The sequence below is a fragment of the Calidris pugnax genome, unplaced genomic scaffold (assembly GCF_001431845.1).
Source record: "Calidris pugnax isolate Ruff unplaced genomic scaffold, ASM143184v1 scaffold103, whole genome shotgun sequence".
Classification (NCBI taxonomy): Eukaryota; Metazoa; Chordata; class Aves; order Charadriiformes; family Scolopacidae; genus Calidris; species Calidris pugnax.
Window position 1 is genome coordinate 9,662,414 of NW_015090990.1, and position 10,775 is coordinate 9,673,188.

Below are 10,775 nucleotides of genomic sequence, written 5' to 3' on the forward strand. Positions count from 1 at the left end.
AATAAATGGTAAAATGGATCAAAACCTGGCTGACAGCCATTCAGTCTAGAAGTGTTTCTTGTTGGCAATGAAATGCCACTGAGCAGCAGCTCAGAAGTGCTAAGTATGGAGCCTTACATTTTATTATTCCTGCTCTCTCCCAGCAAGGACCAATTCCTGTCGGTGAAACTTTCGGAGGCTGGCCAGGTTTTGATGGTTAAGATGCTTTCAGATGCTGACCAGGGTAGCAAATAGTTTCCAGCTGATGTTCATCCTTGCTGATTTAATTCAATAAGGCGACCAGCAAATACAGCTAATGTTCCTATAATACAAACTAGCATAAATATGCCAAGGAGAAGATGATCAACCACCATCGCAACAAACTTCCATTCTTCTGCGGCCTGGGAAAGAAACAAAGGAGATGGTAAAATCTCTGCGGAGCCATGCTTCTTGTGGGCAGTCTTGTAATTTACTCTCTTGAACAAGGAAAAAGTTCTTCCTTAAGTTTCACTTTATTGTGCAAAAAATACTAATTTTCTTCTCAAAAGCAAGTCAGTGGTTGAGAAAGCCTAAGCTACCTAGAAATGCAAGTTTCAAGACTAAACTGTTTGGAAACCCTGGCAATTTGGTGAACAATTTCATTAAGAAGAAATGTTGAAAAGCTAAATTTTTAGTCAAATGGTTGCTTTTGAAATAGAGTTTAAAATGTTGAAAGCAAACCACGTATTTTGACCCAACTGGCTTTTGGGAAAAGCTATTGCTTTTTCATTCCCTTGGGATACCTAAGCAATAGTTGTTAATTTAGCTCTACCCCCTGCTTTCCATGCCTCATATACACTCTAAGGTCCGGGAAAACCTTCTCTGGAGCTTTCTTAGGTTTTTTTCCAGTTGTGGGACACTGTGAACTGCGTGCACTGTGACTACGTTTTCCCTGGATGCTGTTGTGGGAACCCAGCACCCTAAGAGTGAGCAGAGAGAGAGGTGCTAAGGGCAGAGGGGCTCAGGGTTTCCCCCCTTTAACTCTGCTTTACAGAGTGACATGTGCTGGCCTAAGACACCCTCTACTTTTGCCTTAGTTGCCCCATAAGTAGAAGAGGCTGTTGTAAAATATCTAGAGGACACTGATAATGCGGTTTTGAGGTGGTTCATAAGTGAATGAAATGAAGTGGCAGCCTTCAGAAGCAACAACCTTCAGCTAATTCGGGGAACTTGACTTCCAAAACCCCCTGGAAGTGGTATCAGTGGTGCCCAGATGACACAAGCAGCTGCGCTCCACTTCCGAAGGGAGCACTTGCCAGTAACCTGAAGACCCTCCTTGTAAGCCAAGAAGGAAGTGTAGCCCAGGGGTGCTGAAGCCGCGCCAGCCCTGCTGAAGATAACACTTTATCTGCAGACAGGCACAGGAGTAACGGGGAACATGAGACTACAGCCAGAGCCATTCCACATGCTCCAGGAATTTGGTCACAGGAACAAACACCGTGGTGTAAATCCTGCCCCTGGGAAGGAGGTGCCTCCTTTTCAAGAGGGTGGCCAAATTATTGTCCTGGAGAATTCTTTCCATGTCTTCAGGCTAGGCTGCAGCTCAATGGGAAAGGTCTACGGTCATTCAGAAAGGCAAAGTACCAGGACTGAATTACCCTTGCAAAAGCTGTGGGAGCTGTGATAACTGAAATAAAAGAGGGGGTTAATTGCATTGAATGTGCTAGAAGAAGGCCGAGCTAGGTTTTCCTGGGGAACACTGCCATCTGTGACTCTACACGCATTTATCCTTCCTTTGGCTTGCAACGTGGAAAAAGTCAGTAATCAGAGTTAGCTCATGACGTGCTTCACTCGCAGGGACTACTTGTAGCATTCAGGAATAAAGCAAAACATTATCAAAACTGGAATTATCATTTGTAAGTTACATTTAACACTTCTCAGATAAAACTACTAGCCTTTTGGAGTTTGGCTTGCTTCCTGGCTTTTCAGAAGCGACGGGGGCTTGCTTACCACAAGGGGAAGATGCCTGAGTGGGAGACAGGAGGAATGTGTTTTGGAACTTGCTTACAGTTCTTGAAACTGCTTTGCCACTCACAGACGCTCCATCCCTACAGCTCTACATACCACATTTAGAAAACTTCAGCACTGACACTTTTTTTTTTTTCCCCCTTTTTCTGGGGCCAAAATTTACCATCTGTGACAATTATCTGTTGCTCCTTGTTGACTGCATCAAGGGGGGAAGACTGCCCCCTGCTAAAGCCAAACCAGGGTTTAGAGTGTTTTTGTGAGGCAGGGATATTTTGCCAAAAAAATAAGATGTAGCAATTTGAAAGCAAGCAATGAATCATGCACAAAAAATGCCTTACATTACTGGCTTCTTGGTCCGATTTCATCGTTTCCGCAATGTATTTGATTCCCTCTATAGCGTTTTTCACATCTGGATTTTTGGTAAGCGGGGAGTAGAAGTTGACAGGCACAGAACCTGCCTTCCCAGAAATTTCAGAAATATCAATATCTTCTGCAAAAATACTTTTGTCTTGTTTATCCCTGGACGGTCGTTTCATCGTGGAGAAAAACATCATGTTTGGGATCGTGTCAATAAAGATCTGAAAAACAAAGTGGGAGAAGAGGACAGTTGCTGGGCTGTGCTGCAGATGCAGCTGTGCACTGAACAAAGGCAGGCCTCCCCGCTCCCAAATCGCTTCCCCCCCTGGACCAGCTACAGATTCCCTCTCGGAGTCTGTCACAGCCCGTGCCTCAGCCACGCTGTGGCTTTTGTCAGCCGTGTGTCCCGGGGCAGATGGAGTCACCCGCAGGCCTGTTTTCTGGAAACCATTTCCCCTGCCATACACACATCTACACACGAAGGGGGGTGTGACGTCCCGCAGCAGACCCTCAGCTGGTGGGAGCTGACAGAGCTCTATCCACCTCATCTAATTTGGAACACATTGCCTACGAATCTGGCTTGAAGAATGGACTACAAAGGATCTCTTTTGGCTACTTACGTTTGACTTTGCTATTAGGAATGTTTGTTATACATGCATATAAGGTTTACGATAATTTCCTCTGGAGTACCAGAGGCCTGCTGCCAGAGCGATTTTCAGCACACACAGTGTCTGCTGGCTGAAATCTCCCTTCTGCAGGGGTTGTTTGTGCTGCAGAGGGAATTTGATGTAAGCTGTAGCCTTACAAGTATAATTAGAAATAGACAGAACAATCTCCTATTTATGTCAAGTTTCAATATGAACCCAGGCAGGCTTAAAAAAAGGCAAGAATAACTGAATGGGTCCTTTTTGGTATCGTCTTGGGGGCAAAGAGCTTGTAATGACAGAGATCCAGATTTTTCTATATCTTGTGGTTACCATTTAGACCACTGTGCAAGGATCTCCTTGCTTCCCAAGGGCTGTAGAGCAATTCTGCTGGAGAAGTAAAGAGAAGATGATAGCTTTTGCTAAATTGTCTTTTGTAAGATGGGATGCTGAACATGGGTATCCCCCATGGCCCTTGTGCCCTGCCCTCACACGGGCTGGAGAACTCGGCCACTGGCCAGCAGCAGTGCTTTGCCATCAGATGGAGAATTAGACCAGGAAATGTAATTTGAGTCCAGCTGGACATTTTATTTTCCCTCTACCTTCAGCTGCCCGTGTTTTGCTTCATCTGCGCCCTGCAAGGCTCTACCCCAGCGGACAATTTTCTTACTTAAAGGGGCACTTTAGCAGTCTTGATGACTTTATGCACGGGGTAAGTAGTAAACACTGGCTCTTACGCCTAGAGAAATTTAAGGTGATGCATTTACTTACCCAATTCTTGTTGACTTTTATGAGAAAACCTGCTAATAAAACATGGAGCATTCAGTGGAAACCAGGAAACATGCAAGGCCATAGAGCTCACCTTCCTGACCCAGTGTGGCATGGTGTGAGTGCTGGGGGAGCGGTGGTGGGTGTTGATGACGATGACCGTGATGATGATTGAAGCGATGACAAACACCATGGTAAACAACATGTATTTGCCTATCAGGGGCACTGCACTGGAGGTGGAGGGAATCAGCTCCACGATGACCAGAAGGAACACAGTCAAAGATAGCAGGACAGAGATGCTGAGAGTCATTTTCTCACCTGCCATGAAAAAAAAAGAAGAAAGAAAAAAAGAAGATAATACCATTGTGCTCCTATCATTCAGTACAAGATGAGAGTCTTTCTTTGAGAAGATAGAATGTGGATGATGGCTATTCACACAAGTACATGTGTGTGCAGCTGGAGTGCTATCATCTCTCCTGGCATCCAAAGCAGTAACTAGGCTGGCTGAACCTGAGAGCCTAACATAGCATCAGCTCCAGCATTGAGGTGGGAATCATCAGGTATGACTGGGCTGAGGTATAGGTGATGGATATGGGAAGCTGACTTGCCAGGAGCACTTCATGGGCTGTGCTTTTTAAATGATTGAATATGTGCACCTGGTTAAGGCTTGCTCCACAGCCTCCTGGGGATTTGCTTGCCTCACGCTCTGGCAGGCTTATGCTGGGCTGAGACAAAAATTGCACCTGACACCAGAGGTCGGTTGCTATTTGAGATCTTCCATTATGTAGGATGTCAAAACTGAACCACAAAACATAATTCACACACCTTTTTTCTATCTAGTTCAACTTTCCATAAAGTTTTCCACTGGAAAAAAAAAATAAAAAATACATGAAGCATTTCATAGAAAGGGCTTAATGGAATTAAGAATATGAAAATCTTACACAAGGTAAAATGAAGTGGAAGAAATAGTTGTAGGGAGAAAGAGTTGCTCAGCAGAGACAAAAGAGGCCAGATTAGGCCAAGATGACTCTGTGCCACAGGAGGTAATGTGTGTGAACAGATAATGGCGTCTCTGCTCTAACCTCTCTGGTGCAGAAGGGCCTCAGTCACCCCTGTGTCCTCACTTACTGCATGACAGACACACCTATGGCAAAATATACAAGTCAACTCGCTAGATCTTTGTGATTTCTGTGGGAAATCGGCCCAATTTATTTGTATCAATAGTTTCAGCTTTCGGTGCTTACCCTTTATTTGCAGAATGTTTAGAGCCATTATTTTGAGCTGAAATGTCCCATTTTAGTAAGAGCTGCCCTTCGAGCTGGCTGGTGATTTCAAATACTGAGAATTTCCGAGAAACTGGTTAGAAGAACAATTTCAATGGCAGTAGAATGAATAAATTTACGTACCTGAATCTGTGGGTAGATAAAAAACCAGCCCGGTTAGAAAGGAGAAGAGCAGGCAGGGAATGATGACGTTCACGATGAAGTAGAGGGGAAGGCGCTGCATGAGGAAGTGGTAGGTGATGTCCAGGTAGGGGGTGTCAGGGCAGCAAGCGTAGTAAACCCAGTGCTTCCAGCCGCGGTAGTCCTTCATCACCCACTCCCCACTCTCCATGAAGTTACTCAGATCTGGACGATCACTCTCCTGACAGCAAAAAAACCCCACAATTTCTTAATGTGTCTGAACAAAATCAAAACTTGGCGGTTGCTCAGAAACAGGATTCCCAATAACTCAGGCACTTCATGCATTTTTGTGAGCAAAACACTCTTATCTATGTTATTTTGCCTTAGAGTATCATCCTTCACACAGCATTGAACTAAATATTTTACAGAAACAGTCAGAGATAGCTGACTAAAGAGAAAGACTGATTAAATATTTATAGACAGAGACATGCCTGAGGGGACAGGGAAAGAGTCCTTGGAAATGGAAAGTCATGAGCAGAGAAAAAGCACCACACCCACCCACTCCCCTTAAAACAAAACAAAACAAAAACAAAAGAAACAAGCACCATAAGAAGTGGTGTGAAGTTGTTGGCACATAGACAGGTAGGAGACTGCTGTTAGGGCACAGGAGTCTGTATATACAGAATTTTAGAAGCCTAACCAGGAAATTTTGTGCTAGATCTCCAAATAGGGCTTTTTTATTTTATGAGTAGTACCTGCTTATTTTTCAGTCAAAATGAAGTTATATTCCATTCTAAAACTGAGATTTCCCTAAAAACCCATCCAGGTCTTTACAGCTTTTCCCAATTACAAACTCCTTTCTTACCGGGTTAATAACAACCACTGTACCATCATACGTCCAAGTTCCCAGCTTCATACTGCAGTTCTGCTGGTCAAATGGGAAGTGTGTGACTATGATTTCACAGTAACTTTTAAAAATAGCTGGTGGTGTCCAGGTGATCAGGCCCGTGTGCTCCAGAAGGACTTTGGTGTACTTAACGATGGCAAAATCACCATCTGCACTGCAAAAGGAGCAAGGATATTAACAGCAATAGGGGCAGCACAATTAACATAGTCACAAAAGGATTTCTCTGGCTGTGGATTGACTGGTTCCCCCCCCAGAGCCACCATGCCTGCTCCTGGAGAAGCCTGCTCCAAGGCATGCTACCCACTGACCCAGATGATGTGGGAAATAAGCCCCACCATAGCGGTGCCACGGGGCAGAGCCACCCCTCCCTCCCCAGGCAGCTGGCACCCCCTTACTTGTTGTAAAGAACAAGGTCTGGCCTCCAGATATCGTCTGAGGGGATGCGGATTTGTTTCACGCCGCCGTAGTCCTCTGGATTCCACTTGAGGTTGACGTCTGTCCATTGCTAAAGAGGGAGGATTTCAGGAACTGAGGGCACTTCTGTGCCCCACTTCTGAGGGCAGGCTTGGTGCTCCCCAGGAACACGCGCCTCCCTTACTTTGGGACATGCAGGTAAATATGAACAGATGCTAGTGGGACCATCAGCTAATTTTTTACAATAAGTTAAATTTTGGTTTAAGAAGCTTATAAAAAAAAGGTTAGAAAAAATAGAAAATATATCAGGAAATATATCAGAAGTCTAGTGTTTGAAATACAATGCCAAATGCTTTTCTAAGGCTCTTAAGTGTCCAGCGCATTTTGTGCTTGAGACCATAGAAAGAAGAAATGCTCTGCTGGCTGACCCACCCGTCCAAGTTGCCCAAGGGTAGATAATTCCTGGCTGTGTGTCCACTGCATTTATTTGAGTTGGATGACATGGTTACCAATGTTTAGAGTTACCTGTTTCAGGCGTACGTTAGTTGTCACAATCTGATTTACTTCATCCTTAAAAAAAAAAAAGAAAGAAAGAAAGGACTAAAAGAAGGCAGTAGCAGCAAACAGCAGGATTAAAGGAGAAAAATTGCTTCCTCAGAAAAATGACACTATTTGGCACCATCATGTAAGTCAGTGGTTCAACATGTACCCCACGTTCATACCGTACCACGCTAATAAGCTGAATGAGCTGCAGCCCGACGGTGACGACGACGGCCTCCCGATGGTCCTCCACTGGGCGCACCACCTTGTTGTAGTCCCGGAACAAGTCCTCGACGAGGCGAGTCTCATCTTCATAGCACAGGGCCAGCCCAGCTGCAGGACAGCAGCATCAGTGAGATGGGACAGGGAACAGGCTACAGCAACGTCAGGCTGAGGTGGCCGTGAAGGAAATATTGTCAACAGCAACCCACTGGTGGTTAACACCGAATCCTCTGCGCGACTCCTCATTTCAGGTGTGCATTATGTGCACTGCAAATACCGTCAGCAGGGCTACCTACCTACCTGATCTGGAGGTTGTCTTAGGAGCAACAATCTCCAGCCAGGACATGAACAAAACCAGGTAGCCGTGGTTGTGGACATCAGACTGAGCATTAGGAATCTCATCCAGCCTCTTCCAGCCCTCAACTGTCCTTACCTGCAGTACTTGTGAGCAGTTAAGCACAGAGAAGACCTACAATCAGGGATTTTCAATGTGGGCATCTCCACCTTCAATTCTACAGACTCGCCTCTGACAGTAACATTAAAGGGCAGGGCCAAGCACAACAGTCACTGACTTCTTGCATCTCAAGTCTATGCGGGGCAAGAGCTCCTCTCCACGATGGGAGTTCCTCAGGCTGTGCTTGTGGTGAGAGAGAAGAAAACCATCCACAATGCACTCTCGTGTTTCCCTCTCCCCAGGGAAGGTCTCAACCCACAGAGAGCTCTGCCCACGGACTGCTCAGGGTGACTCGGCCATGATACGTGAAAGAGTCGTTGGAAGAAGAGCATCACGGGTGAAAATAGAAGGTAGCAGCTTTGTTTCAGTGCAGCTTTAACAGCCCATTGTAGCCCCAAGAGGTGAGAGCTCAAATTCCCACCTCACAGGAAACCAGAGGAACCCCATTTCTAGACCTCCTGTTGCAGAACCAGCAGGCACATCATGTGCTCAGACGCTGTTACAGGGGAGTAAAGCAAATGGAAGCAGGGCTTGGGGATGTTTTTGTATGTACTCCCTCATAAAGGTAGTGAGAAGGAACAGAACAGCTGAGCCTCGCCGCAAGCATTTTTGGCAGATCCCACCCTTGCCTTCCCCTCTCTCAGCTTGAATCCTGGGACGTTGAACTCAACAAGAATTTTGCTGCTGACTCCAAGCTAAGCCAGGATTTCCCCTTGTTTCCTAACTGCCTTTTCATCAGCTCCTTTTATATAGTTGAGCTGAGATGCCAAGGATTCTGTCTCAGCCTTGTCCTACCATTAGATGACACTTCCATGCTGCTGGGAAAAGCTGTGGCCGCAGACAGGCTCTGCTCGCGTCCCCGGCCAGGGGGCTGGGTGGGAGGGAGTCCTCTTTCAATTTTTAAGTTATGATCATGGCATCATATCTAAGTCAAGCTCTTTGCTATGCTTCATTAATCCAATTAAAATCCTTCACATTGCTACCTTCTGGTGTGGCTTGGTAGGAATTTAGTATACTGCTTGAATTCGTTGAAAAGTTTTTAGGATCACAAAATACTTATTCTTTCAAGGGACGGCTTAAAAAGAACTATCCTGGTACAAGACAAGCAGCTGCAAAACAGTTCTGCTTCCTTGTCAGTAGTCCCACAACTTAATGAAATTTCTTGTAATGAACTCTTACGTTTCAAACCGTGTCAAGACTAGATCCTTTCACACATTTTGAAATGCATGTAGCAGTAAATAGGGGCATAGCAAAAAGATGACAGAAAGAAAAACAACTAAACACAAACTTCTCACTATCTGGTGTCTGAACTTACAAATATCTGAGCTGTGACCAATGTAAAGCTCTCATTACCCCAAAGCTCTCATTTAAACGATTTAGTGTGTTCATAAAACATTATCAGCAGGACAGGCTGCTCCCAGAACACACATTCACGCAAAGCCCTTGTCCTGCATGCTCAGGAAGGAGCAGACCCCTGTTCAAGGTAATAGCTGGACCACCTTTACCTGCAGAGAGGAAGAGGAGTATGCCATGGACCTTCATCATCCCAGCTCCCACTTGCTGCAGTCATACAGACGGAGGGACACAGAAAGCACCTTTCAGGTCTCTTCAGAGGAGCATTGTGCTGTCTCCTGCCAGGGTGCTGGCAAAATATAACCACCGAGGTATTGATTTCCAGCACCTGTTTTTGGGAATGACAGCTGAGGGCCACTGCACCGCCGGGTTGGAAATGGGAGCACAATGTGTTTCACCAGTCAAGTATCTCCTGCAGTTTACAGAAGGTCATTTTTTCTAAGTGACAGCATGATTTGTGACTTGTAACAAATAAATATAAAAATGAAAATAAGAAAGAATTATCTGTAGAGTAAGCAAACATCTTGGTGAGGTCTCAGAAACTTCCCAAGCTGGAGACACGAAGCTGTGCATCACCCTTTGTCCCCAGAGCAACTTACTGGTCTGGGATTTTGTTTCTGTGGGGGAAAACAGATCCCAGTCAGTTATTTCTGACATACCTTCACCAGCGTACAGACTGTGTGCTGGGATGAGGCTGCTCCCTTTGCTTCACAGATGGATCAGAAATCTTGGAAGAAGTGAACAAATACATTCAAGAAAGATCCATCTCCTTGAATCGCCTGGGATTTTCAGAAGGTATTCTGTAGAGTCCTCCCCTTGAAAGCTGTTAACTGACCTAAGTAACCAGAAGCAAGGAGGAAAACCCTCCCGTAGATACCTATAGACTTACTGAACTGTGAAAGGCAAATGGTAGGAATATGATTGGCTTCTATAGCAGAACAGATCCAGCGGATTCCTGCAGGGCGTGCTAGTGCTTGCTCATTATTGTCACAAACCACTGGAAAAGAGGTGAAAAGTGAGGTGTTTGGTAATAATATTCAAGTTATTCAGGCTAGCAAAGAAAACAACCAACTGTGAAGAATTTTTTTATATATATACATATATATATGATGACCTTCTCAGAGCTCACCAATATCACTCAGTAACAAAATCTTGAGATGGAAAGTTCTGTGAAGTGCTCAGCAGCATAACAAAAGCAAGTCCATCTCTTCCTACCAAAGGAGATGAAGCAAACAGGAAAGATGGTGTCCTGAGTGCTCTTTGCAATTCTTAGTCCTCTGGTTTCAAAAGGACACTCAGAAAAGGCCCAGGAGAAAATGACAACAACATCCGAGGTACAAACTGGCTTCCCTACCTGGAACAGCTAGATAGTGTGAGCCTTCAGTCTGGAAGAGAAGCCGGAGAGAGAAAGAGCTTTGGTAGGGTTTGTAAAATCCCAGATGGTCCAGAGAAGGCAGATTTGTCCCAGTGCAAAAAAAGTAGAGGACATCAAGGGAAACTGAGAGTTGGCAGGCTTAACCAAGGCACTCCACACAGCATGCCTGCAGTGGAAACCAGTGCCACAGGAGTGTCTGGCTTCCAGAAGTTTGTGTGTATTCAGAAAAATTAGTTTGGTAAATAAATTTCATACTATTAAATGCTGCCCCCCACCTTCCCAAGAAGTCTGTCACAGAAGTCCCAGAGTCACAAATCCCAGGAGGCTGGGGTAGTGTCCTGGGCAAATACTA

General features: G+C 45.2%; 1 protein-coding gene across 1 annotated transcript; it reads right to left on the reverse strand.

Moving 5' to 3' along the window:
- Nucleotides 1-232: 232 nt before the first annotated feature.
- On the reverse strand, nucleotides 233-9,309 carry CHRNA1 (cholinergic receptor, nicotinic alpha 1). Its single transcript, XM_014954222.1, has 9 exons — nucleotides 9,201-9,309; nucleotides 7,207-7,352; nucleotides 7,005-7,049; nucleotides 6,461-6,570; nucleotides 6,024-6,219; nucleotides 5,162-5,399; nucleotides 3,850-4,073; nucleotides 2,325-2,564; nucleotides 233-380 (listed from the first exon to the last, which is right to left on the reverse strand). The coding sequence occupies exons 1-9, from the start codon at nucleotides 9,238-9,240 to the stop codon at nucleotides 249-251; spliced, it is 1,371 nt and encodes a 456-aa protein (XP_014809708.1). The 5' UTR covers nucleotides 9,241-9,309; the 3' UTR covers nucleotides 233-248.
- Between the last annotated feature and the right edge of the window lie 1,466 nt (nucleotides 9,310-10,775).

Excerpts from the sequence above, each read along its gene's own strand:
- CHRNA1 (XM_014954222.1), bottom strand. The coding sequence starts at position 9,240 with ATGATGAAGGTCCATGGCATACTCCTCTTCCTCTCTGCAG. Across the intron at positions 5,400-6,023 it reads CAGTGGTTGTTATTAACCCG|GAGAGTGATCGTCCAGATCT; the intron begins GTAAGAAAGGAG and ends TTTTGCTGTCAG. Across the intron at positions 2,565-3,849 it reads TGCCACACTGGGTCAGGAAG|ATCTTTATTGACACGATCCC; the intron begins GTGAGCTCTATG and ends TTTGTTTTTCAG.